Source organism: Monopterus albus, unplaced genomic scaffold, assembly GCF_001952655.1.
Source record: "Monopterus albus unplaced genomic scaffold, M_albus_1.0 scaffold515.1, whole genome shotgun sequence".
In the NCBI taxonomy this organism is placed as follows: domain Eukaryota; kingdom Metazoa; phylum Chordata; class Actinopteri; order Synbranchiformes; family Synbranchidae; genus Monopterus; species Monopterus albus.
In genome coordinates this window covers 86,635-113,947 of record NW_018128395.1, presented here as the reverse complement: position 1 = coordinate 113,947, position 27,313 = coordinate 86,635, and the positions used below count along the sequence as shown (strand labels likewise).

The 27,313-nt window shown below is 40.6% G+C and overlaps 3 protein-coding genes across 6 annotated transcripts in view; 2 read left to right on the top strand and 1 right to left on the bottom strand.

Annotated features, from left to right (window-relative positions):
- Positions 1–98: 98 nt before the first annotated feature.
- vps29 (VPS29 retromer complex component) lies at positions 99–4,717 on the bottom strand. Of its 3 annotated transcripts, none has more exons than XM_020588238.1 (5): positions 4,653–4,717; positions 3,354–3,365; positions 1,773–1,964; positions 817–1,052; positions 99–575 (listed from the first exon to the last, which is right to left on the bottom strand). In XM_020588238.1, exons 1-5 carry the CDS (start codon positions 4,653–4,655, stop codon positions 458–460), a joined length of 561 nt encoding a protein of 186 aa, XP_020443894.1. In that variant the 5' UTR covers positions 4,656–4,717; the 3' UTR covers positions 99–457. The 3 variants fall into 3 exon arrangements, with proteins under 3 accessions (XP_020443894.1, XP_020443893.1, XP_020443895.1); XM_020588237.1 differs by having other exon boundaries at positions 3,354–3,368; positions 4,653–4,707; XM_020588239.1 differs by lacking the exon at positions 3,354–3,365.
- A 698-nt stretch (positions 4,718–5,415) lies between these two features.
- Positions 5,416–16,673, top strand: eif5 (eukaryotic translation initiation factor 5). Of its 2 annotated transcripts, none has more exons than XM_020588235.1 (12): positions 5,416–5,523; positions 6,093–6,320; positions 7,638–7,917; positions 8,093–8,174; positions 8,495–8,667; positions 8,931–9,042; positions 11,154–11,329; positions 12,316–12,477; positions 13,259–13,420; positions 14,004–14,168; positions 15,362–15,502; positions 16,258–16,673. In XM_020588235.1, exons 3-12 carry the CDS (start codon positions 7,846–7,848, stop codon positions 16,354–16,356), a joined length of 1,344 nt encoding a protein of 447 aa, XP_020443891.1. In that variant the 5' UTR covers positions 5,416–5,523; positions 6,093–6,320; positions 7,638–7,845; the 3' UTR covers positions 16,357–16,673. The 2 variants fall into 2 exon arrangements, with proteins under 2 accessions (XP_020443891.1, XP_020443892.1); XM_020588236.1 differs by lacking the exon at positions 5,416–5,523 and adding an exon at positions 5,565–5,759.
- A 1,603-nt stretch (positions 16,674–18,276) lies between these two features.
- LOC109952919 (MAP/microtubule affinity-regulating kinase 3) overlaps positions 18,277–27,313 on the top strand; it is a 44,104-nt gene continuing 35,067 nt past the window's right edge. Inside the window, exons 1-3 of the mRNA XM_020588246.1 lie at positions 18,277–18,951; positions 24,011–24,193; positions 24,765–24,818. Of these exons, the coding sequence (XP_020443902.1) occupies positions 18,901–18,951; positions 24,011–24,193; positions 24,765–24,818 (288 nt within the window). The 5' untranslated portion in view covers positions 18,277–18,900. The remainder of the gene's footprint in view (positions 18,952–24,010; positions 24,194–24,764; positions 24,819–27,313) is intronic.

The following is a 27,313-nucleotide window of genomic DNA, read 5'->3' as shown; positions in this document are numbered from 1 at the left end:
TCATTAATCATGTACTGTATTTACTTATAGTTAGGTCCATAATCACAAGCTTCAACCCCTTAAGACTTTGTTATCTAGCAACCAAAAGAGGCCAGATGGAGTGAAATTAGATCTTTATTGTGGGACAGAAATAACTGTAAGGTTGTCTACATGAAGCTAAAGGTCTGATGGCTACATGAACAGGACACGAGAAGGGTAAAAATAAAATGGCACCAAATATTTCTCTTGATAACAAATACATGTGACATTATTGCATTTTCTACAGTTACCAAATGACAGCTGAATACAAGCAACTGCTGCTGATATATAAACAATATAATACATGGGTCTTTTAGAGTTAAGGTACTGAACAGTGCAGTGCGTTACAGCGTTGACATTGTGGAGACTGTTGGAAAGGAATGAAGTGATAAACTGAGCCACATTATCCCAACTTGTTTCCTCCTCCTCATGTCACCTTTTAAGATTTCTTGTACTCTATTCGCTCCACCTTGACGTCATCGCCGATCAGCTGATATACGTACGTCACCACTGTAGACGCCTGGATGTCCATTAATACAAAAGAGGGGATGATGTTGCTGTAAGGAGAGAGGACGTTTGATATTGTTGGCCATTGTCACACCACACAGCCCTACTTTAAACATCTTGTAAAATAAGTTTGCTCTACTGGCATTAGATAAGACTCTTGTCCTACAATGGACATGAGCAGTCATGAGAGATAAAATGCTTTTTTAATATATACAGCAACACAGATTAAAGACTGTGGGCCTAATGTATGAACACAGCTTTGGTGGTTAATGGTATTAATGGCTCTCCTACTTTTCCAGTGCACTGTAGGCTCCTGTGGCAGAACCAGGGTTGATGTAGAACTTGTTTTCATTCTCAAATGCCTCAAACTTATGTGTGTGCCCAGATATGAGGATGTCGACGTCCAGCTGTCTCTGGAGCAGCGCCAGACTGGCCATGTCACCCCAAGGGATCACCTGGTGGCCATGGATGAGACCGATCTTAAACTGGCCCACTGTCACCACCTTCTGCTCCGGGTAGTTCAGGTTCTGAGAGGGAAGAGGTCAGGACAAAAAACAAACACACTGAGGATTATTCACTGTTGTTTTCATTAGACAAAGCTGTTTTTGTAAAAAATACACCTGCAACACAAACTGAAAACAGATGTGCACAATAGAGCTGCAACAACCAGAAGACTGATTAGTTGATAGAATATTAATTGGAAGCTATTTTGATAATTGAATGTAATTTTTAAACAAAAATGCCAAACACTGATGGTTCCAGCTAGAGAATGTGAGAATCTGATGCTTTTGTCAGACATGACAGTAAACTGAAAAACGTTGTGTTTTGGTCAAAGGACATCTGAAGTTGTCATGTTGGAATGTGGGAAATGACACCAGGCATTCATGACAATTTTATAGACAAAACCAATCAATTAACTGAGAAAATAACAGAGATCACTGAACTAGACAGCACTCAGAGAGTGCAAACCAACGCCAAGGCAGATCCATTCTCCCATAATGCCATTTTGATAGGCTAGTCTGGAAAACAATCGGCTGTAATATTAATTTCTGCATGCAAACTGAGCCCAGTTCATATAGATACTTGGTGTTTGCCCTTATGTATCTCTTTGCATTTAATGTTTATAAATAAGGAATGGAATTTCTCTTAATTAATATCTTTCCCTCATTAAGGAAACCAGGTTTCTCGTTTTCACATAATATTATGGGGTTGTAATGAATCAGAAAGTATTTCAGAGCTGTACACACCTCATCAAAGTCTCCTCGGACTATGTGAACGTCTCCAGCAAGGGTCTTCAGGTAGTCATAGCTCTCCTTGGTGCAAAGGTTTCCTGTACAGAGGATGTGCTGTATCTTCCCCGGGACCAACAGCTTCTTGAACTTGGCTGGCAGAGTGTTGCACCGATGGGGGATGTGCAGGTCACCTAACACCAAGACCAACTGATAGCATTGCACAGACACACAGACAGGTCAGTCATCAACCAGTGAGCCCTGGGGGAGTTCAGACGGTTTTCTGTAGCATTTGAACCCTGAAAGAAAAAAAAAGGAAGCGGGCCGAGGCCAGAGCCCTGCAGGATGCTGCACATTGTTTCTGCAGCAGAGAGTGATGCACACAGATTCCACCAGAACCAATGTACTCCACAGTTAGTTACTGTTAAATTGTCTTGTATCTTCTTTAAAACCAGCAATGTACTATCAGGTTTAATGTTACTGCACCCAAACAACAATGTGCCACATGTTAATTCAGTACAATGAATAAACAAGCTTAATTCACAAAGCTCAAACTTGTAAATAAGCAACGTTTGTCAGTAAGAAGCTAAGTATATTAAGTGTCTGAAGTCAAACAGCATTCTAAATATTGTCAAATAATCAACAAACCGCCCATTGTGGAAAAATATGAATCAATCAGCACAGCTGGATTTCAGACACTCAATAACAGATGCACAATGCAAGAGAAAGAATTACGCTTTCACATTATATGAGAAGTCAATACCAAACAAACACCAACAAACCTGAGGGTTCATATTAACAGAAAACCCATAAATAACCTTTAAAAACCACCAGCAGACAGCAGAAAGGTGCTGTACATGTCAATGCGGTGGCAGTGTGTTGTTACTACTTTAAGTAACACACTGACATGTCAAGGTCCCATCACACACCAAATATCAGTTTAGCTGATACAATGGTGCAAATGGCTGGGGATTGAAATAAACCATGAAAGATTGTTAAATGTGAATTGTTGACTATTGTATATGACTTACTATATTTATAGTTGCTTCATCAAACACTCAAGCTAAATGCCATAGGGATCAAACAAAGTGAAAGCCTCCACTCACATGATTGTTAACAGATGAGTCAAAGTTGGGATTCCCAATAAAGGAATCATTTAATTGGTCAAAAGTCTTATGGAACATGACTTTAAAGCCTGAGTCAAAGCAGACTTACTTCTGTACATTCATTCATTTTCTACCGCTCAGTCCCTGAACGGGGTCATGGGGTGTGCCTCGCAGCAACAGCGCTAACCACTGCGCTACCGTACTCCCCTACTTCTGTACATGTTTTTGAAATCTAATATAGGAGCTTTAGTTTTCTTACTCTGACTCAGTAATTATGAATTTATTGGTCATAACAACAGAAAAGTGTAAATTAAGCATCAAAATCTTCTGGGCACCAGATTACTGCACTGCAGTTGTTTTTAAATGAGAAGCAGCTGTACTTAGATGCAAAAGCAGCAGACCTCAAAGGTTGTGCAATCCCAATCCCATGTTAGTATGCCTGGGAGAAGGGCGAGCAGAAAACTGGGCTCCAACATGGAGCGAGGGCACTTACCCGGTGACCAGCCTGCTTGATTGGAGACAGGCAAGGAGGAGGGATGGGGAGACAGGGGAGCAGGTGAGATAGAGAGGAAGGCAGGACGTGCATGGAGAGAATGACAAGAGGCATGATCAAAGATTGGGGGACAAATACAAAAAGCAAACAAAAAAGAAAAAGAGTTGGGACAAGAAAACTGAAATTAGAAATTAAAGAAAGTGAATGGTTTAAGTAGTTATATTAACCATTTGAAAACAAATAAAAGTTTGAGGACAACATGTTTGAATCAATTGTTAATGGTGGATGGTTAGTGATAATGATAAAGGAAAAATAATGTAGTCACTTGCCTGAGTCAGTGTTAGCAAATGCAAAAATTATCCAGAGAAGCAAATATGGAATCAAAAAAACAACATGCATTTTAAACTGCACCTAATCATGGTGTTTTACAAATGGTCTATCCTGCTCCAAACCAGAACTGAAATTATTAGTTGATGGATTTAAAGGTAATCAACAACTAGTTTGCTAAGGTGTCATCTTGGGGTCTAGAACACTGATGTGCATTTATGCCATTGCACAAAAAATAACTGCTACAAACATTACTTCAACTTATGAAAATGTCATATAGGAGAATGGACGAATACATTAATGAACAGCAGAGTTCATTAAGCCTCTATGAGCCTGTACTTAGGCACAGAAACAGGTAGTTGTAGTCCTAATGTAAAACTTCAACTTATGAAAATGTCATATAGGAGAATGAACGAATACATTAATGAACAGCAGGTAGTTGTAGTCCTAATGTAAGAACTATTATTTCTAGCTAACTGTGGATACATAAATGATTTAACTTGCATTCCAGTTTAATTCCCGGGTGAAAAACACTATTACTGTTGCACAGGAAAAGCGCTGCTTAAGATGAAGTAAACCCGTTAGCCCAGCTAGCTAACTGTTTGGCAAAAAAGTATAAAAAAAAATGTCATAATATCAGATAAACAGACACACAGGAATGGTTGGTGAACACATGACAAACTGAAAGACCACCGTGCAAATGAAAAGAGTGACTTTTAGGGTGCTTGCAGCTTGTTGCATTGAATTTTTGGGGACTACAGTGCTCAGCTGTCATGTGATTGTAATCCATTTCGGAATGGAGGTTCACTAAAAAAAAAAAACCCTTCAAACTCAGGTGGTGTGGACGTGCTGAAATAACGATGTCGCTCTCTTTACGTAGACAACTAGTCTAAGACAACATTCCGAACGTAAAGAGTTCGAAACACCAATTAAATAGGGGAAATGGTGGCCTTTACGCCATTTCATACTCACCATCTTCTATTTTGCTTTTTCTCCTAGTCAAGTTGAGGAAGCGCCTACACACGTACAGCGTCACGCTATCAGCCAATGAAAACAGAGAAATTTTAAGGGTGCGTCGAGCTAAATATAATACTTCCTTATACCCTTTCAAAATATAATATGCATTACCAACCGGGCAAAGCGGGCAACTACCCAGGGGTCACAGGCCTGTAGAGGCCCTAAAAGCTACATATCACTTGGGTCTACATAGATCGGTTCATTGAAGTGAAAAGGCTGGCTCCCAGATGTCATAGTAACAGAATGTTGCCGGCATTAGTAACTGTTATGTAATTACTGAATTTTATGTCGTAATCCCTAATATTATCTGTTACGGAATAAAGTCATCATATTGCAAGTTGTTAGTACTATGTTACTGCCAAGCTCTGAACACATAAGCCTATTTCTTTTAAAAACTAACGGAAGAGAGTGTGAGTGGTCATAATCAAAACAGCAAGCAAAATATTCTTATTGCTGAATTTATCTTTTCTATAGTCAATAGATATAAAGTTGAGTTTACGCTTAATGAAAAACGTAAATGTTGCAAATATACATATAGGCCTAATATATAATCCGTCCATAATCTGTTTTGAAAGATTACATGGCTAACATTATTTTACTGAAACTAATACTTACACTATTCACTAACTTATTTTACTGAGCGGCTACTCCCACATTTTACTTGAAGGAATAGATATCAGGAACCACATTAAGAAGTAAAACTTAAGTGAAGTTTTAATTTGAAATTAATGCTTGCACCGGAAGTTACTAACGTCGGTGTGTTTGTTAGCTCGACATCGTTAGTAAAAGAGACGTGAGTAACAGTATTACGCAGAACATTCGAGAGGTAAGGTGTGAAATAATTTCACCATGTAATCATCGACTTATCCTGACACGAATTTCATGTCGATGGTTGTCGTTCTACAGAGAAAATTTAGCTAGTGAGCCCGAGTTAAATATATAACGTGATCATATTATCTTCCCCCGACCGCGTTAAATGTGCTTAGCTAGTAATCGGCTTCACTGTAGCATTTGGGCTCTGACTATTACCTGGGGTTCTGCCATTATCAGTTTTCATAACGGGTGAGGCTAACGATAAAGCTGTATTTAGATGTAGGATTTGGTCATATCACCTTGCGATTAATTGCGCTCTTAAGAACATATTTTACAAATTATTTATTATGATTTCCTGGGAATTTAGCGATGAGACGTATATATCGTTAGCCAGTTAGCTTCTTGCTACTTGAAATAACAACGTTTGAGGATTGCTCTGACGTTGCGTTGTAGTGGCAGATATGTTAGCTACGTGACGATTGAGCTAACATTATCTCTCCCATCCAAATGAACGACAACGGCTGTCACACTTGATGCTAACGTTAGCATTTCAATTATAGCAATTCGCTTCTTTTCCCAAAGGTCCCCCAAACCCCGAGAACGTTCCAGTTCACCTCCTCCAGTCTCCGAGCCTGGCAGCAGCACTGTTTGGACGCTTTAGGGTGTTTGACTGTGCATCTTCGAGAGCCAAAAAAAACCATTAAGAAACCCTGCTGCAATCAATACAACACCAGCACCAGCCATCGACCACCGTTCACTGCGGCTCTTGGACGATCAGCGTTGTGTTTATGTCTTTGTTTTGCAAAAACGGTGAGTTGTAGGCACAGTTTATAACCTATTTTTATTGTTTAGCAAGATATGTGATGTGTGGTTTTGCTGTTCTCAAAGGTATTGTGTAATATTACGTTATCTGTGCCACTGTATCAAAATGGCGTCTCCCAGTCCCTTCACTCGTGTGCATAACTGTATGACGCACTCTGCACCAAGCAGCTAGTTAAGTTACCTAGCCGTCTCCTGAAATAGTGTCGACCTCTGGCTTTCACTGTCACCCGGCTCCGAACACCTCGGTGCCAGGACAAACCGGTTGCGAGTCATTTGATGTCGAATCACACTGACATGGCTGAGAAAATAACCAATAGAGACTGGGTAGTTGCTGTTGGAGCCGTCAGCAGAGGGAGGGTTGTTTGGCAGCTGCTAGGCCTCCTGTTTGTGACCCGTTAACAAGAGCAGGCCTTATGCGACTGAATCCAGAGGCCTCCATGTAAAAGAACCGTTTTTGTATGTATATGGCCTTAAGAGCTGGGTAAACCATCCAAGTCTATGGCTGGGTTTCATTTTTCTTCTTTGGACTAATCTGTTTTTCTTGCCTATTGTGGGATCACGTAGATATTTGCTGGATTAGATTTTGTCAGCAGACTTTTCTGCCTTCCTATTTCAAAACCATCTGGCAGTGCATGAATATATGCTTGTTTTAAGGTAAGAAATATTTGTGTAAGGGACTCTGCATTATCCCTCAGCTGTTTCTGCATCATTTGTGACCTCTTTCTGGATTTATATTTTTGTTGCGATAGTGGCAGTAACTCAAGAACCAGCTGTTACAGTACAAACTGTGTAAAATCTGAAATAAATACTACAACTAGGCCTTCAACTGACATATTTATGGATTTGTCTGTGAACTCTTATTCCTAGCACTGAAAAATCTCTATCACAAGGTCCTGGCCCCAAGATGGCAACTTTAAACTGCTTATATTGCCAGATCAGGAGTCTAAAATAAAAATATTTAGATTTTTGTCATATAAAACCAAGACAGACAGAAAATATGTATGATTTGAACCATAAGATGTTTTGTTTCATTCAACCAACAGTCTGAAATAAAACATTCAGTCTTCTCTGATTTAGAGCAGAATATTTGCCAGTTGTTCAAAATGAATAAATCAACTATCCAAGTTATTGTTGAATACTTTGTTTAATTTATTAACTGCCTAATAAATGCAGCTCTACACAATTTAATAAAAGCCTGGCATGAATGATCTCTTTAGAAAATTTTAGTTGGAACACATATGACTTTACTGTTAAATACATTTCCTTATTAAACATTACTCCCTTTTTGTGTCTGTCCTCCTTCAGAGCTGTTGCGCAGCTGTCGGAACCTGTGTGGTGGAAATCTAGCCTTCAAGCAAGGAGCTTGCGGCCACAGCGGCACAACGTTTTTCATGTCAGAGACCGAGCACGCTTGCAGTCGTTTATGTCATCCCCTCTTTTCCAGACAGAAGATCCCGAAATATCCCCAACTAAGATCCTTTTATTTTGCTGATAGTGTTAACAACCAGCCAAAATGTCTGTCAACGTCAACCGCAGCGTGTCAGACCAGTTCTATCGCTACAAGATGCCCCGTCTGATTGCCAAGGTAATGCGTCTCTGTCGGGCTTTTAAATTTGCACGAGTTAAAGTTGGTACACAGATTTTACTTATGCCTGGGATAACAGTTAGGAAAATGATGTCTGGACACCTTCTCTCTGTTGCTCACCCTAATAGTTTGGACTTGAGCATTGATGGTCTTGTGTTTTGTATTTTCCATCCAGGTTGAAGGCAAAGGAAATGGAATCAAGACGGTCATTGTCAACATGGTTGATGTTGCCAAGGCATTGAACAGGCCTCCAACATGTAAGTCATGTGTAGTATCATCTTTCCTCATTCCACCACATCCCTGGAATTTGACCAAACTGTGGATCAGTTGGTCTCTAATGAGAGAGCAATCAAAAACCAGTGCAGCATTGTAAGAAGTGTAAAATGACTCAACCAACTCCAGATTATTAAATAAATATGTAAGAGGTGCTGAGTCAGTAGTGTGAGCGGAACAGGAAGACGGTTTTTGGAGTCAAACACCCACTCATGTCACTTTAACAGTTGTCTTTGTTCTCTGATATTTTAGAGGCGTCTACTAGTGGACAGTCTGTGTTTATAATTTTTGCTCTCCTCTGCAGACCCGACCAAGTTTTTTGGTTGTGAACTTGGCGCTCAGACCCAGTTTGATACCAAAAACGATCGTTACATCGTCAATGGATCCCACGAGGCGAACAAGTTGCAGGACATGCTTGATGGGTTCATCAGAAAATTTGTGCTGTGTCCCGAGTGTGACAACCCTGAAACTGATCTGGTAAATGTCTCGCAGCATCTGTAGTGCAAGCCTGGGAGATTAAGTGTTGGCTTAATGCATGTTCCCAATAAAATGCACACTAGTGCCCTGTCATTGTGTTTTGCATTCACACTTTTCACTGTTGTATTTATTTTAAAAAGTAAAAAGAAGATAGTGCTTGCCCAGATAATAGTTTGCAGTTTAAAGATTTTACTATAGTGGTTTAATTGACTTGTGTAGCTGTTCTTCAGGTCTAATGAGGCTTTTATTTGACTTTATTACAGCATGTCAATCCCAGGAAACAAACTATTGGCACAGCCTGTAAGGCCTGCGGATACCGCGGCATGCTAGACACCAGACACAAGCTCTGCACGTTCATCCTCAAAAACCCACCAGGTGAGATGTTCCTTTTTGTTGTACACCAGCAGAGTCAGTCATGTGAAAAAAATTAGGACACCCTTTGAAACCATGTGTATTTTGTAACATGTTTTAATATATGATTATTTAATCTCAATTTTAACAATACAGAGAGATTAAAGTAATACAACTAAACAAGTAAAACTGAAGAAAAGTCTTTTCAAGATCTTCTGTAAATGTAATTCTACAAAAATGCCTATTCTAACTGAGGAAAAAGATAGCACACCCTAGCCCCTAATAGCTAGTGTTACCTCCTTTGGCTATAATAACTGCAGTGAGACGGTTCTTGTAGCCATCTAATAGTCTCTGACATCGGTCTGAGGGAATTTTATCCCACTCCTCAATGCAGAATTGTTTCAGCTGTGAGATGTTTGAGGGGTTTCTTGCATGTACAGCCCTTTTCAAGTCACCCCACAGCATCTCAATGGGATTCAGGTCTGGACTTTGACTCTGCCATTCCAGGACTCTCCATTTCTTCTTTTTCAGCCAGTCTTTGGTTGATTTACTAGTATGTTTTGGGTCATTGTCATGTTGCATGGTCCAGTTCCGCTTCAGCTTTAATTTTCTAACCGATGGTCTCACATGTTCTTCAAGCACCTTCTGATACACAGTAGAATTCATGGTGGATTCTATGATGGTGAGCTGACCAGGTCCTGCTGCAGCAAAGCAGCCCCAAACCATGACACTTCCACCTCCATGCTTCACAGTTGGTATGAGGTTCTTTTCCTGGAATGCTGTGTTTGGTTTACGCCAAACATGTCCTCTGCTCTGGTGTCCAAATAATTCAATTTTGGACTCATCTGTCCAAAGAACATTATTCCAGAAGTCCTGGTCTTTGTCAACATTCTCTCTGGCAAATGTCAGTCTGGCCTTGATGTTTCTCTTAGAGAGCAAAGGTTTCCTCCTTGCACACCTCCCATGTAAGTTAAACTTGTGCAGTCTCTTTCTGATTGTAGAGGCATGCACTTCTACATCAACAGTAGCCAGAGCCTGCTGTAGGTCTCGAGATAACATTTTATGGTTTTTGGATTCCTCGTTTAGCATCTTGCGGTCTCTTGCTGGGGCGACCAGACCTGGGCATGTTGGCAGTTGTTTTGAAAGCCCTCCACTTGTAGACTATCTTCCGGACAGTGGAATGGCTGATTTCAAAATCTTTTGAGATCTTTTTAAATCCCTTACCAGACTCATAGGCTGCTACAGTGTTTTTTCTGAAGGCCTCTGATGCTCTTTCGCTCTCACTCTGGTGCTCACTCTCACTTCAACTAAATGTCTGAGGTTTAGATGGGGCAAGCCTCATTCAAAATGCTGAGTAACGATCTACTAATTATGTGCACCTGGTGTGATTTGAGCTATTTTAAGAGGGCATACATGTGAGGGTGTGCTGTCTTTTTCCTCAGTTAGAATAGGCATTTTTGTAGAATTACATTTACAGAAGATCTTAAAGACTTTTCTTCAGTTTTACTTGTTTAGTTGTATTACTTTAATCTCTCTGTATTGTTAAAATTGAGATTAAATACCATATATTAAAACATGTTACAAAATACACATGCTTTCAAAGGGTGTCCTAATTTTTTGACATGACTGTAGGTGGTTCAGTTCATGCTAGTGATGGGCAGACAAAGCCTTATAAAGCCTTGGAACTTCAGAGGACCTACAGTGCCCTCTGGTGGTCTTTACAAGTTATTGCAGCCCTTTAAAGATGAGTTACAGCTGTACTACATATCACTGAGTTGAAACGTTTTAGCCTCAAGTGGTGATAAAAGTCCAAGATGCTGTGTGAAATGAAATCTGTAATGCTTCTGTTCAGAAGTGCTTCATTAAGAGTAGATTCTACTCTGCCCTATGTGACAGCAAAATCATAAATGTTTCCCAAATGGCACAAAATATTAATGAACTGATGTCATCAGTCTTGTTGTTTGCTTCACTGACACACACCCCAGGACAATGTATTGAAACATTTCACTTTGCTGGAGTGAAGCCAGGCTGTTGGTACCGTCCATCCATCTCTGGCCAGTCACACTGGCAGTGAACGTAACAAAGCTTGGTGCTCGTGACAGATATGAAAACAGCAGTTTGCTTGTCCATTACAGAAAGCTATGACAATGGATCTGCATCTGCACGGAGAGAGAAGGAGAAGAGTAATGATAGTGGATCTGCATCTGCAAAGAAAGAGAGGGAGAGGAGGAAAGGCAAGAAGGACAAGGAGAATGGCTCTGGCAGCGGAGAGGCCGGGAACCATGACAACATTGACGCCCCTCAGGCTGTGGTGGGTTGCCTCACTGGTCCCCGCCAGGGACTACTACTGAGAATTTTTCCAGTCTAATACTAATGACAATCCACTAACACGCACATAAACTTCAAAGTAAAAAATAAAAAAACGCCGCCATGTGGATTCACAGACACTGGTCTAAGTTCAGTGACATCGTCAGCCGAGTGCTGATCCATGACTTTAGTCTACAGAGAGACTTCACTATCAGTGTAAATCTAGTGAAGTTTGATAGTTTTTCACATGCTAGCTAGCAGTTTCTTCAGCAGGGCCCGACATGACTTGCTATTAATTTTCACTGAGATGTGAACTAGATATAGATGTTAGTGACGTAACTTCACCCACTATCAAGGTGCACAAACACAGGAAAAACAAACAGGAAAGCAAGAAATCTGGCAACACTTGCAGTGTTCCAAGAGACTTCAATGCAAAGATAAAAGACCGACGTGTTTCAGCATAAAGCCTTTTTATCAGGGTCCTTGTGTCGAAACACATTGGTTTTTTATCTTTGCATTGAAGTCTCTTGGAACGCTGCTAGTGTTGCCAGATTTCTTGCTTTACAGAAGGGAAGCGTCATTTGTCCCATTAACATTCACATATACTGTAGTTTGTTCTTGCCGTCTCCTTACTTGGGGATGTCATGTGCATATTACAGTGATTTTGTGACGATTATTGACCTTGCGTTAAGGTGCAGCTTCATTCATTTAGGTAATGTCACAAACATCCACAAATATTTGCAGCAGTTTGAGTTTATTTGTCCATAAATCTCTAATAGAATAGGTTCTGTCAGCTCAGATTAACAAGGTTTGGGCCAGTAAGTCCTGCAGTTTGGGGCTAAACATACATTTTTCTTATACTCAGAATGTATTGTTTTTGCTGGACATTACAGCCTTTTCTCACATATGTAAGAACCCTCAGTAGATGCATTAAAATAGTTTTTGTGCACCCCGACCTCTCGCGTTGTCTGACCTGTGTGTGGTTGTCAGGATGGGGATGATGATGACGAAGACTGGGCAGAGGAGACTACAGAGGAGGCACAGAGGCGGCGAATGGAGGAGATCAGTGACCATGCCAAGAACCTGACGCTCAGCGAGGACCTGGAGAAACCCCTGGAGGAGAGGGTCAACCTGTTCTACAACTTTGTAAAGGTAGTGACTGCGTAATCCTTTTCATACCACCTGAAAATAAGGGCGTGCGATACTGACAAAAATTATCTGGATCATTTTAGGGATTTAGTTGACAATGATAATTTGCTCACCACAATTAAATAAATGTATGGGAAACCCTGCAAACTTTGATAGAATGATTCTGCTAAAGTTTGCTGAGTGTGTTTTTGTGATGGTACCTTGGCTGGTTTAGTTTTGTCATGGACAGCCGTCTCGAGAAGCTTTTCATATTCTGTGTGATGGTTTGTTCACAGATGGTGAAACGAGCTGTCTTTAACAGCAGCCAATTTCCAACCTAGTTTGCAGATTACTGTTGCAACTGTGTGCAACATCTGTCTTTCAAAGCCAGAATATGGCCACGTGAATGAGGATGATCCACGTCTAGCTATTAAATTAATGACGTAGATTGCGAGGCTTTTTGTGTCTGCATTTTGTTTCTTGGCACTGTCTGTTCACTCATGTTTAAAAATGCATTTTAGGCAGCTACACTAGCTTAACTACTGGTGCAGTGATCATTTATATTCTGTGTACACGCTCAGGGTGCATGTGCAGAAGTCTGTCCAACAAGGCCACATAACACAGAGAACGTGTGGATTCTGATTGTTTGTGTAGAGTGAATGATGCCATCTGGCATGTCATTAAACCAACAATTAAGATATTATTGTAGACAATATATCACACACACCTACCTGAAAATACTAAAGTAAGGAAAAAGGGAAATGTCTGAGTTTTAGTTCTTGTATATTTTTTCTTCCATCTGCAGCAAAAGAAGGACAGGGGAACCATTGACGCAGCTGATAAGGAGATCCTGGCTGAGGCAGAGCGTCTGGATGTCAAGGCCATGGGTCCCCTTATCCTCAGCGAGCTGCTCTTTGATGAGAACATCCGTGACCAGATCAAGAAATACAAACGCCACTTCCTGCGAGTACGTTTACCCTTCACTTGGGCAGGGACAACTTAAGTTTGCAACAGGAATGACCTGAAAGATCAACAACCATTGTTTGGACAGTCATTTGTGTAATTGATCGTGAAGCTAATCAAACATTGGATATTTCTCTGTACCGTCAGGATGGTAGTTACACCCACTGTGGATTAATATCTTAATGACAGCAGACAGAGAAGATTAAACAGGTTGCCTATTTTACAGCCATAGAATTTGCTAACTTGGCTAACAAAGATACTGATGTACTGAATTGAATTAGCCCTGGAAGCTGCGCTACAATAAAGTTGCAATGATATTCACACAAGTTCCTGGATCAATAGGTCATAGCAAAATGTTGTTTAAACACAAACGAAGCCTCTTTCTGTAGTAAAGTAGAAAACAAACTACAACCCAGTTTTCATCAAAATGCGCTGCCCTCCAGGCTTTAGCCACATATACACATATCTTGGTCTCAACTCCTTGACGTCTTGGGTCTTGTCTTGATACACTGGTCTCAGTCCTTACACCAGTGCTGGGGAATCTACTCCTGACTGTTTGTTTGTTTCTGCTTTAAATTTGACCCCAGTTCTGCCACAGCAACAAGAAAGCCCAGAAGTACCTGCTGGGAGGCTTTGAGTGTGTCGTGAAGCTGCATCAGGCCCAACTGCTGTCACGAGTTCCCATCATCCTCAAAGACCTGTACGATGCTGACCTGCTGGACGAGGACGTCATAATTGCCTGGGCAGACAAGGTGTGTGTGTGTGTGTGTCAGTATAGACCTTTTATCCAATATTAAATGTACACAGCAGTTAAAATGCTGCCTGTTGTGCTTTTTGGCCCAGACAAAAACAAACAATTAAATGCTCTATATGAATATTGTTACAATCAGAAAATCAAACCTAAGTATGTACCTAAGGTATTTAAGTGCTGATATTTGGCTTCCAGGAGTGTTTCACCTAAAATTGCATTAACTAAAGTTTTCCACACTGATAATGACATTGGGACAGGATGTGGTGTCTCTGTTACATGGAGAGGGGTAAAAGCAGCCAAAGTTAGCCACGTAGCATGGTCAGGATTTTACCTTTGTGTTTAGTTAATGATTTTAATTTAATTTGAGCTTTGCATCACATCAGCAGTAACCAGAGCCTTCTACTGGACTGACACATTTACTGTTGGTCAGCTAACGCTAGCTTCAGACTGGAGGCTGTGTTTTGTACAGTTTGTCCCAGCCGGGCATTTGTAGTTCACGTTGTCACTAGGAAACGGGATGTGATGGGATGTGCAGAGGTTGGGAGCAGCTGATGGTCAGTTTGTTTTGAGTTGCAGTAAATCTTCAGGGCTAAAATGAAGTTAGGTAGAGTAGCTTTAATACCAGTGTTTAAATAAGAATAAAACTAACATTTGCTTTTACCCTTATTACTTTGTGACATGGAAGAAAATTTAGAAGCTGAACAAGCTTTCAAGATGTCGTATTAAAATTCCTGTTTGTATCAACCATCATATGTGGAGAACAAACATAGACTCCAGCTTCTTTCAGATTAAAAAAAACTTAGAATATGCAGCATATAATACATCATGTGACCTGTTCCTTAATACATTAACATTTTCTATAAATTTAATGATACAAAAGTTAAATAACTGCTTTGTCATATCATTGTTTAAGTTGCAGTATAAAACACTGGACATTGAAATGATTTAATTTTACTCTGCGCACTGACTGTGATTAAGCAGTGAAGCTCCTGAGAGAAGTCATGGACAGTGCAGGAGATGAAGGAACTAAATCACCAACACTAATGTGGGTTAGAGGTTCTACAGGCAGGTGTTTGGGTTCTTTTTTTATTTTTTGTCATCAGTTTGCTATACGACACTGAACAGTATAGTGTAGTTGATTAAAGCTGTCGCAGCCCGAACGAACGTCCGACCGACTCTGTGTTTCTGCTCCAGGTTTCTAAGAAGTATGTCTCTAAGGAACTTGCCAAAGAGATCCATGCCAAGGCTGCTCCTTTTGTCAAATGGCTGAAGGAGGCTCCGGAGGAGAGCGAGGGCAGCGAGGAAGAGGAGGAGCAAGATGATGAGAATGTGGAGGTAACAGATGTAGATCACTTAAAGGACAGTGTATCTAAGTGGTTTGTTTCATCTGCCACTGAATCTAAACTACAAACCCCATTACGTCAGAATACGCAGACTTATCACTGATATTTGCAGAGGTCACTTTCTTTCTTGTCGCCCATGTTTTATGACGTGACTGTTGCACAAATGATTTTGGTTTTGTATGCACATGACTCGTATTTCAGTTAAACCAGTGCGTTTCTTTTAAAAACAAATGTGGACCATGAACATGAAGAACCATTTTCTGAAACGGTGCCACACCCTCCCACAGCTCATTAAATGTCATGTTACAGGTGAATGTGCCTTTGCTGGCCGACCTTTTGTAGAGCTGAACTGAGTTACATGTAAAAAGATGCTCGTTTTCATCACTGCTGCAGCCACATCCACAGTGAACTAGTTTGTAACTGACTGAAATCATGCAACTGCAGATAAATAAAAACAGACAACCTGAATCCTAGAGGTGATGGTCACATGGTTTTCCTACAGTATATTGTTTAACAGAACTGCACACTGTAATTTGACAGTTGCTGAAATGCCACTTTTACAGCTGTTCTTATAGCTGCATGTGTGTAGACGTTCATCAGAAGTAGGCTTCATGTTTTAAAGTAAGCGTTGGTTTGCTGGAGTTAGACGTGTCCACACTATTGCAGCCTTGTCCAGGTTAAATGCAACTGCAGTCTCAAACCTCTGAACCATGTACAGAGTGTAAAGCTGGTGTTTTCTGTCTGCAGGTGGTGTATTCGCCCTCTGCCCGCGAGCTCCAAGTGGAGACTGTGACAGCACAAACGCCTGAGAAAGAAGAGGAGGACATTGATATTGATGCGATCTGAGAGACTCGGAAGATGATTATGCTTTTTTGTGTTGTGGCTTTGACTTGCAATGTCCTGTACGACCTAAACAACTGGCCTTTCCTACCTTTACTACCTACCCCCGCCCTCACCCCCTCTGCTTTGTGGCATGACTTAACTTAGCGCTTGCTGCACATTATCTCAGTAATTTTGAGATGTATTCAGTTGATGATATGAAGTCGCTTTGGAATTTTAATGATGGGTGTTTTGGGGATGATTTTGACTGCACACTTTTTTCTCTCTTTTGGTCCCTGTATTTTTCCAGTCAATAAAGAATGAATGTTTTGCTATCCACTACACTTGAATGTTTACTTCTTTCCAGTCTGACTAGTTGGATTAGGAGTGAATAATCCTCTGTTCCCTGTACAGACGAGCAGGTTTTATGGACGGAGAACCTGCAGCTCCGACCTTTGGTCATGTATGGGGAAAGGTGCAGTTCTGTTGTAGAGGCTTCCAAAATGGAGCGCAGTGAGGAAAATTAGTTGCCAACAACTTTGATAGTAATTTGAACACATTCTTTGCTTCTGCTAGTTTTTTGTCATGCATATAGTAAACTGGACAAATCAAGCAAGTTAATGTTAATTTGGGCTGTTGGAAACAAGGATGGGCTTTTTTTTTTTTACTTTCTTGATATGAATTTAATGACATCAAAAATAATTGCCATGTTTATTGTAAAGGCTAACTTTAAGCCCCATTCAAAATGATTTTTTTTTTTTAAAGCCCTAATTTAGGCTGGATTCTTCTCTTTAGAGAATAAAGTTTCATCTCTTGTCCAAGATGAGCTTAATTGATAAGCATATGAATCATGTTGCAGCTACCTCTTGGAAGATTTTGGCTGCAACAAATTTTACATGTATTTTGTTAATATCTTTGACAGAAATTGAATCAGATTAATTGTAACGTTACCTTTCTGCGAGAGATTTGTTTTCCACAAATGTTCCCTTTGAAGCCAAATAAATTCACACAGACGTTTCCTCCTAAATGATTTAAATGTTGGACTCTGTCTCCGGTGGGACTGGGGTCAACTGATTTCCTCACTTCCTCCCCACTTTCAGCTGGACACGCTGATGCTGCGTTCAGGTGCTGTTGGACACATCTCAATTGACATTGCAACATGTCAAACCTACCAGTATGCCAAAGTTGTGCAGAACTCCGGTTGTAGTAGTACACGAAATTATATACTGTTTTCCTTTACTATGTTGTAAGTATGACATATAAACTTCACAATATTTTAGAGTTCTAAAATAAGTTATTGCTGAGAAATTAGTTTTCTGCAAATAGAGAAAATCCATGCAGACCGCATAGACACCCACATAGAAAGGCTAAGGTGGTCATATAGAGGAATTGGAAAGTACTGTGGTGAGGTCTTGACCCCACCTACCTAAGAAAATTCTGCACACCACCAAACAACTGTCTAAAATTTTTGGGTACTCAAACTTTATCTATAAATTATATTCAAAAAAACAAAAGGGCTTTTCTGTCTCAGTGTATAATTGAATGAATTCAGCTGCTTGTCATTAGAGATGATAAACAGAAAATTAGCAACTATTTTGATGTCTGAATTTGTTTGACAACTGCATTTTAAATCTGAACACATTTTAAACCATGGATGGATTACTGAAAGGGCCTACTGGGCACAGCCCTGGGGGCTCGGAAGACCAGGCCTCTGTAAATAGTAATATTTTGGTTTTAAGTCATATAGTTCAGGTAAAAAACTGTACAGACACAAACAACAAAAATAGATGTAAAATGAACATAAATGGACGCAAAACAACCACAAAAGATGGAAAACAACAATAAAAATGCTAAATGATCAAATCGAGACAAATTACAACAAAATGGGTCATTTTGGGGCTCTTTTATAGGACGGATAGGGGCACGTTTTAATTGTCTAATGAGGAGAATTAGCTGTTGGCTTTTGTATTCTGATGTCGGAGCCTGGGAGGAGTCCGTGAATGCAACTAAACCAGCACAGCCGCTGAGTAGCCATTTTGGTCCCACCTAAATCCGACAAACCAGCTTCACTTTGGGTCGCCGGAGATGGAAGAAACCGAACCGATAGCGAGTATATCACCCACCCCAACCTTTTGAATCTTTCCAAGAAATATCCACAGTTGACACTCGACGCCATGGGTTATTTCTAGACAGAGTTTTTTGTAAGTAAAAAAGCCTGGGGCGATTTTTGGAAGTGGCGACCGACAGCGCCTTAACGTTAGTTTAGTTAGCTTCCCTGACTGAAACCCAAACGGACAGACGGACTCTGACTTCAGGCCACGAACAGTGTCCTCGCCATGTAAATACCGAATGTCAGATTATTATGCTATTTGTTTCGGTCCATAACAGTTCAGGTGCTCGGCTGTAACACGTCCGGTTTGGTTTGAGTAACGTTATTGTCACGATCCATGCTGAGACAGTTTCTCCGGAGAGAGCTGCAAGGCAAAGCAATAATTTTATTTTTCGACTAAGAAGGTGTCGGTGGATTTTGGACATCAGACTGCGACAGGTTATAGGAAGGACGATTCAAAGATGTCAACAAAAACTCCTTTGCCTACAGTCAACGAGAAGGTTACGGAAAGTGTAAGTATAAGGGTGTGTTTATTGGGTTATTTTGCCACCTGTACTTTGGTCTGCTGACTGAAAATACATTAAATTATTCCTAGAAGGATATTAATATTTACTGTAACTGTGGTTGATGTATTTTTAAAAGAACTGCACCGGATGAGAGCTAATTGTTTCACACTGCGGGTTGCACTTTGTTGGTATATCGTAAACACCCGATAATTTTTGTAAATGCTGGGACTTGTTATCATTTGAATCTTGCTTTTGTCTGCGAATAATATTTTATTTTTTGATGTGGCAGAAAGTAATTAGGATGTAGTCGGGAGATTTAGGCCCAACCACGAACAAAACTACAGTACTTTGCCTGCTTGTTCTGGCAGGCAACAGTAGGGCCTATTGAGGCTGTCTATTGGCTCTCGCAGCTGTCACTCAAAGGTTTCAACTGCTCAGCTTCCAAATATGGACCCACTAGTCCCGCCTCCTTGTGACCAATAGAAATACCCCGTTATAGAGCGTACCGTTGTTCCGGTCAAGGCTTTCACAATTAAATTCGGCTTTATGGACATAGTGAAGCAACAAAATATTCACTTAAATAAAAAGGTGAGCTACTTTATATTGGCACTTGAACAGTGGTTGTTGAATTAATTGGCTGATTACACAGTCCATTTTACTGGTTAATTGGTTAACCATTTTTCAAGTACAAAAATGCCAAAAGTTTATTGTGTCCAGCTTTTTAAATGGAAGAATTGAAGAATTTTTTTTTTAAGCCATTATCTTTGTCTTGGACTTTTGGCTGAATGAACCAATAATCCAAATATGTCAGCCTGTGTGCTGTGTGTTGAAATTTTGCTCATCATTTCTTTCATAGTTTCTTTATGAGAGTTCATAGACCAAATGGGTTATTTGACCAAAAAATATAGTATTCAATAATGAAAATAAACATTAGTTGATATCCTACAGTAGATCATCCAACTATTTCAAAAATTGATTGATTTAAGTTGTTTTTCAAGGAAAGATGCAAAAAAGCATCTCGCTGCAACTGTGAGGATCTGCTGCTTTTATCCTTTGGAAATTGTCATGGGCATTGCCACTATTTTACGATATAAAAAGCTTTTATGATAGGAAATGGAAGAAAGCGAGCTCCTTTAAGTATTGTCTTGACCTATAAGGTGAAAATGTACTCTACCAAAAGGTTTATTTTCTGCATCTCCAGCTGTTTTGCACATGTTCCTGCTTCTGTAGACCATACTTTTCCAAACACTCCTGTGGAATTCAGTGTTTTACATCCATTGTGCTGTATCTTTGCCATACTTTCCCTCTTCTCCCCAGATCCCGTTTTGGGAGCTGCAGCCACATAATGTCTCCATGTGATATCATTCGAATCTCATGACCCGTCATCGTAGCTACACAAAGTCAGCTGGAGATAAGACTCAAACTGCACAAACAGAACATTGAGGCAGATAAGATGTGATGAATTTTTATTGGGCCCTGAGGGGAGGTTAGGTCATTTAAGTAGCAGCAAATGTAAAGATTCAGTAGCCAGTGAAACATGTCTTAAAACCAGTCGAGGCAGGAATGAAAGCAGAAGTGATCACTGCAATGATTAGACAATTAGTTGAGGGAAAGAAAATTAACATGCCCACTATTATGATAATGGACTGGTAATTTTTCAAGCAAAAATAAAAACTGTATATTTAGGTTTTGAACTGTTTGTCCAACAGATTAAGACATTTGATATCTTCCCCTCCCTAATGTGATGAGTGTTTACCAGTTTTTAGTGCTGTGGTTATTGGTTATTCTCAATTACTGTCAGTTTGCTAATTTTATATTTTTTTAACAGTTGATCAATTAGCTGTTCTGTAAAATGATAAATATGACAGTTTCTAACAGTCACCATATTCTGAAGTCCTGTGTGATCAACCATTGTTTGGTTTATTCTCTTATTAGATAAAGAAATGCATCAAATGTGTAGATTTTAGAGGCTGGAACCTGCAAAAGTTTTGGCAATTTTAATCTGAAAAGTTACTAAAATGTGTATTTCATCAGCAACATAGCTGATTAATTTTCTGTTGATCAGTTAATCAAGTCATTATTGCAGTATTAACACCAGAAATTAGTCATTAAAGTTGCAAATAGTAGAGTAGTTAATTGATTAAAAGAAAATCGTCAACTACTGTGATCAGTTAATTGTTAGGGTGTCTTTTTCAATTAATCCGCTCAGTTCACTTTTTGTTATGTAAAATGTCATATATTAGTAGAAAATCCGTTTTCTGCCCATCCGGTTTGGAAGGTTGATGTTTCCTCCCTCCATCAGAGGAGCTGAAGCTGCTCTGGAGACACTGACGAGGCTCTGTTGGTTACCCTATGATAGTTAGTCCTTTCATTTCACATCCTTGTGTACTTTGCTGGTGTTTTCAAGCAAGATAGTTCTCCAAAATCAGATGGAGACCCCAAGTGTCTAGATGATGCTTTTAATCTGAAAGGAGAAGGTCTGGTTTCCTGGTTTGGTGCTGCAGCCAGCTTGACTCAGATCAGTGTGTCCCCCTCCTGCTGCATCTCTGTGGTTATCTGGGCTCTGAGTTGGGAAAATCTGGTGTTGTGGGAATCTCTATGGGAATAACCAGCGGGCAGAGTGTTCCTGTTGAAACATGACGAGCTCCCGGGCGGCCAGGGGACACCGCAGCTTTGTGAGTAACCACCGAAAAGGAAAGCATCATATTAAAGAGATTTTTTTTTTTTACAGGAAGTTGTTAGTTGGAAAAATGGTAGTTTTCAAAAGATGTAGATGTTTCTGTGGCTTATAATTAGAGGATCTTATAGTGGAAGGAAAACACTGCATCTTATTGTTCCACAGCAGTTTTTTAAACTTGTGTGCCTGGTATTCAACAGTGACCTTGTCTTAGATGACGGTATTTTTCATCTCCACTCTTGTTAGTGTAGAAGTCCTAAAATACTAGGAGAGGTTAAAGTGGCCTTGTTATCTCCTGTTTATAGTTTTAAAATATTATCCCAGAGAATTTTAATGTCTGCTGTGGTCATTAAGTTTGTCACCTCAGTATCTGTCCAGATATTCTTAATTGAACCTGATATTAACTTGTATATCTGCACAATATCTTAAACTTAAGATAACTTAAATTATGTGCCGTCTTATTAATTGGTTTGGTGTCCTGTGGAGTGAAAGCATGAGTGTGTCATGCTTATCATGTTTAACCTTCATTCTGATTTCATTTAAAATTCTAGGCTGGCAGGAAAGTTCACACTGGTTGTTAATTGTCCCACTTTATCACAGTCCTTTTCATTGTCTCCAGAGTGAATGGGGTTAAGTCGGGGATGGGAGGGAAGCGGGCGGGTTGAGGGTATCGGTCAATACTGAGGCTGCCCTGAGTATCTATCACATGTGGTTTTAGTTGTAGGACCAGGGTGGGGGTTTTGAAACAGCACCCCTGTGAAGGCCACAGACTGCTTTAAATGAAACTTTTGGTAATAATAAGACTTATAGAATGGCACCTAGAACTAGTGTGGGTACAATAAAGAGAATTCAGTTATATGATTTCCACCCCCCCCCCCAAAAAAAAAAAAAAAAAAATCAATCCCTCTGTTGGTGGAGCTGTCGGAGCTGTGCAGCATAAAGTCACGACACCAGACCCCTTTGTCCATGAAACTGTTTATCTTTGATTGTGCTGTAAAGATGCAATCCAGAATGAATCCGGTGGAGTGAAGCTTCTCTTACTGATTTTAGCTCTGAATGCATTTGGTTTGACATCTTTGCATCGGTGAGAAACCAGTACTCCGCTTGTGTCTGGCGTTAGCTGTCAGACTTATTGGATGTGGAGAAATCATTAGACAGGATTTCCCACAGTGTTGTTTAGCAGCCTCGCCACCTTGCCTGCTACACACACACCACCTACTCTAACATCTTAATGACATTTATGGCCACAGCTGACACTTTCATTTTCAATTACTCTTTTGTGCTCTTGATTATTTGGTGAAACATTTTAATATGAAAAAAGCAGTGAATAATACCCCCAGCACAGTTTCCATCAGCTTGTTTTATCCCAAGTCCCAAAATATTGTTTCCTATCATCTAAGACACAGAAAAAACTGACCAGTGCAAAGCTGGAACACCTGAAATGTTGGCATTTTACTAGAGAAATGGCTTCAGATGTGTGTTGTGGTCGTTGTTTAAACCGATGTGAGTTTTCTTTTTAACCTACTCAGCCTACTTAGGATAACAACGTGAACCAGACTGCTGCTATGGACTGACCCCTTTAACTTTCTCTAACCTTTTGGAAACCTTGTTTGCTTCTCTGTGCTCTGCTGTGCTTCCTGTTTTGCAAAAAAAAAGCCTCTTCATGCCAGCCACAGGATATGACACTGCCAGGCCTAAGATGTTTGTGTCTTGTGCCAAGGCAAGTTTATTTTTATATTGCCTTTCAAAGTGAGAGTTTCTTGAAGGTGCTTTACACATGATAAATTCAGAACAAAGAACCAAAGTTAAAATGCAGTGACAAGGAAAATAAAGCGAAAGACAGATAATGGTTGATAAGTTGTTTCAGTTTTACTGTGGTGCCCTCTGTCCTGGCAGATAACCTGCTCAAAGGTTTGCTGTTGAAAAAGGGACAGGCCTCCGCTCTTCACCATGGTCACATTTTTCAGTTTAGTTGTCAATGACTTGTACGGGAACGTGACCTCCTTTGGTATGTGGAAGCTGTGGATTCTGGGTGAGGAGCAAATGTCTGGCATCTGTGATTGAAATTGACTTGAATGATGAATCCAAGATTAAATGATGATTATATGATATTAATAACTTCACCTTTTCAGTGTTTTATGAGATTGTATAGGCAACAGTTGGTATTTGTAGCAGAGAGGTGCCTCTGGGTTTGGATTCTCTGATGTCTGCCTAACATACTGAGTTTATTAGCCACCTGTGGCTGGGGAAAAGAGCCTGCTGTCCTTGTCTGGATTGAGAACTACGTACATAAGTGGTTTTGTCACAGTGGGTCCACATGAGTCACCACTGACATAGTATGTACGATTCAGCAACCATCACCTCTGCTAAATGATGTCTTTCCCACAGCACACGTCTCACACTAATGGACGTCAGGAGATTGGCACGCGCTCGGCCCGGACCGGCGTGCGATCCCGCAGCTCGGAGGAGCCGCAGCAGCCGCACGTCGGCAACTACCGGTTGCTCAAAACCATCGGCAAGGGCAACTTTGCCAAGGTCAAACTGGCCCGACACATCCTCACTGGCAGAGAGGTGAGTCGGACCGAGAAACTGGCTGGAGTGTTTGTCAGGAGTGGAGTGAGATTTAGGTGTTTACAGCCATTACAATCTGATCGAAACATACAAAACAATCCTGCGAGTTTTGACTAATGTAAATTAAATTCTAATTAGAATACACATTGAATGTGTAATCTTTCCCTTTGAATATTTTCAGTAAGGCTTTTTGTAGCTGCCAGTAGTCGTGTCAAACAGCCATGGAGGAGGATGTTTTCAGGGAGAGCCGACGCTACCGAGCATTTGATTTATTAACGTGATGAACAGGCCTCTTCTAAAGACATGGGATGACGTTTAATGAAACAGTGGTGCTCTTTTCCTATCAGCGAGTGTTTTTTGCCATTTTTCTCAAAGGGAATGTTGTGTCTGTCCTATGGCTGTGAAGTCTTTGTGGTTTATCCAAATTGTGCTTCTCTGTCAGCTGAGCTCTTCACTGTCAGTTTCCCTTTCTGAGCTGTCTCGTTTCGGTGCCATATTCCACTTCCTCTGTTTCACACTTCTACTATTGTCCTGTTAAACTCATTTTCTGTGCTGTTTTTTCTCTTCACAGGTGGCAATTAAGATAATAGACAAGACGCAGCTGAACCCAAACAGCCTTCAGAAGGTAATTTACCCCTCTCTTCTCACACTGTGGCAGAACTCATTTACTAATTCATGAAGCACAACAGATTGATTATTAATTGTGTAATTGGGAAGCAGGGCATGCTGGGACAGAGTGTGTGTTCTCAGTATAGATTCAGTTTATTGCACTGGAAGCTCAGCGTTGAAATACATGGACTGTAAAGCTTGTTAGAGGACATTGCATCTGGGATAGGTTGAATCATTTCTGTTCAGCCAGCTCTGGAAAATAAGAATGAATTTGTGAGTCTTTGCCATTTTAGAAAGATGCTGAAGTTTAGATTTGTCCCCATGAAGGTGTTTCTCTTTTTATTCTCTGTCAGATTTTGTTTTCCATGTTCATTTTGTTGGTTGTCTTGAAACTGTGATTGACAGTTTTTCCTTGTTAAATCAACCACATCAGGAAGTGGATTTGCTTTTAAAATGCTAATTTCACAGGCTGGGATTGAATGCTATGCTAACCAGTGAATAGTACTTTAACTGTACAGTCAGTGAGGCAGTAAGCTGAGAATGAGCTGCACAAAACCCAGTTTCTCTTTTCTTTTTGTGAGTGCACTCATTAGCAAGAGAGATGTGTGAACGTGGCTGTTTGGATCTGTGCTGCTGGACATTTTGGATCGGTCTCTTGGCCTGAAAGTGGGTTCAGGGAAGTCGGAGTGATATCGACTCGGCTGCTGCTGCTCTGGAGGCTTTTCAGACAGATAAGAGGGGCAAGGCGCAGCAGCAACTGCTACTGGTGGTGGTGATGATGTTGTGTGTTGGTGTTCAGCTGGCCCCCTCCACCCAGCTCCTCTCAGCGGTCGGCCACTGGTTTTCCATAAGTTTTTCCAAAGCTCCATTGATTCTGGCCTTTGTATTGCAGAGGCCCGGGCCCTTTGGCATTGGCTGTGACAGAAACAAACTGAGTCATGCTGTGCATGGAAACACAAAGTGTGAGGCTTTTGTCGGCAGTCTGTTGTTTTTAGCTACTGCTTTGTCTCAGTCAAGGAAAAAAATCTCTCTTAGCTGTTTGTCAGGTTGTGTTCCTGCTGTTCCACCAAGGATTTAGGTTTTCTTCTCATGTTTATTTTAAGGAATTGGGACAAACCTGAAAAAGGAACGTGTACATTGTGTTTTCTGATCATTTTTCATGATTGACACATTAAATGTTTCCATTCCTGTCGCGTGTTTCTATTTATAGATTTGCTCTGGGTTTTTTTTTTGGGGTCTGTTTACAAGGGTCACTTATATTAAGGGACTAGTTCAGCTTTTTGGGAAATGCATGTTTTCATGTCAGGAGGCAGATGTAAAAATCAGTTCCACTCATGTCTGTAAATATGACGCCAACAGCAAACTGGAAACAAAAGGAAACTGGGTGGAACTAATGACTTGTAGGAAGTCGCTGGAACAAGAAATGATTCAATTCAGTTTTATTTGTATTGCGCCAGTTCACAACAACAATCCACTGAGGGCACTTTAAATACTAAGGTCTGGACCTTACAGTATTGTAGGGGAAACCCAACAAACCCCCCTGAGCAGCACTTGATGACAGCAGGGAGGGAAAACTCCCTTTAACGGAAGAAACCTCCGACAGACCCTGGCTCTCGATGGGCGGCCTTCTGCCTTGACTGGTTGGGGTGAGTGGATAGAGGGGAGAGAAAAGGAAAGACAAGCAACAAGACACAACAAACAATCAAACACTGGTCAGGTTGATGTGGCCGGTGACTGCTCATCAGAGATGTAGAGCTCCAGGGGAACCTGCAGGAAGGTACAGGGAGAGAGAGGGGACACACTACAGGAGAGAGGAGACACAGTTAGTGTTATGTAATGGTGCTATATAAAAATAAAAAGAGGGGAGGAAAGGAAGACGACGCAACAGGCCAAGTACCGTTCTGCCTCCTGTTCCACTTCTGTGGACTCTAGGAACCACAAGCAGACCTGGACTTTGAGAGCCACGTGCTCTGTTGGGGTGATAAGGCTCTATGGGGTCTTTAACATGATGCACCACATAATCCCACATGAACCACAACAATTTGTTGCTACTCTTGGTTTTTGTATGGGTTAAATAAACTAGATGTAACATGTTTGTTAATGAGCTTTAGAGGTGCTTGTAGTCTGGTTGTGGATGTGTGGACAGAGCCAGGCAGACTGCATCTCCCTGCTGTCAGTCTTGGAGCTAAGCTAACAGTCTTTTGGCTGTAACATGTTTTCGTAAAGACATGAGTGGTATCGATCTTCTCTAGAGCTGCAATGATTAGTCAGTTGTCAGAAAGTTAATGTGCAGCTGATAATTGAATCATCATTTAGTCATTTTATAAGAGGCTTTTCTTGTCATACCATCAGGAACTGAATATCGTGGTGATTTGGACAGCTGGTCGGAAAAACCAAGACATTCAAAGACGTCTGTGCTGTGGGAAGTTAGAACCAGCATTTCTCACTATTTTTTTGACACTGTAGAGACATATTTAATCGAGAACAACTCACAGATTACTAATAATGGGG

Bases quoted from the DNA above. Each gene is read 5' to 3' on its own strand.
- vps29 (XM_020588237.1), bottom strand. The intron at 1,053-1,772 runs GTGTGTACAGCT...CTTCCCTCTCAG, and splicing joins TCCGAGGAGACTTTGATGAG to AACCTGAACTACCCGGAGCA. The intron at 576-816 runs GTAGGAGAGCCA...CTCTCCTTACAG, and splicing joins GCCTACAGTGCACTGGAAAA to CAACATCATCCCCTCTTTTG.
- eif5 (XM_020588235.1), top strand. From the start codon at position 7,846: ATGTCTGTCAACGTCAACCGCAGCGTGTCAGACCAGTTCTATCGCTAC. The intron at 9,043-11,153 runs GTGAGATGTTCC...TGTCCATTACAG, and splicing joins CATCCTCAAAAACCCACCAG to AAAGCTATGACAATGGATCT. The intron at 12,478-13,258 runs GTAGTGACTGCG...TTCCATCTGCAG, and splicing joins TGTTCTACAACTTTGTAAAG to CAAAAGAAGGACAGGGGAAC.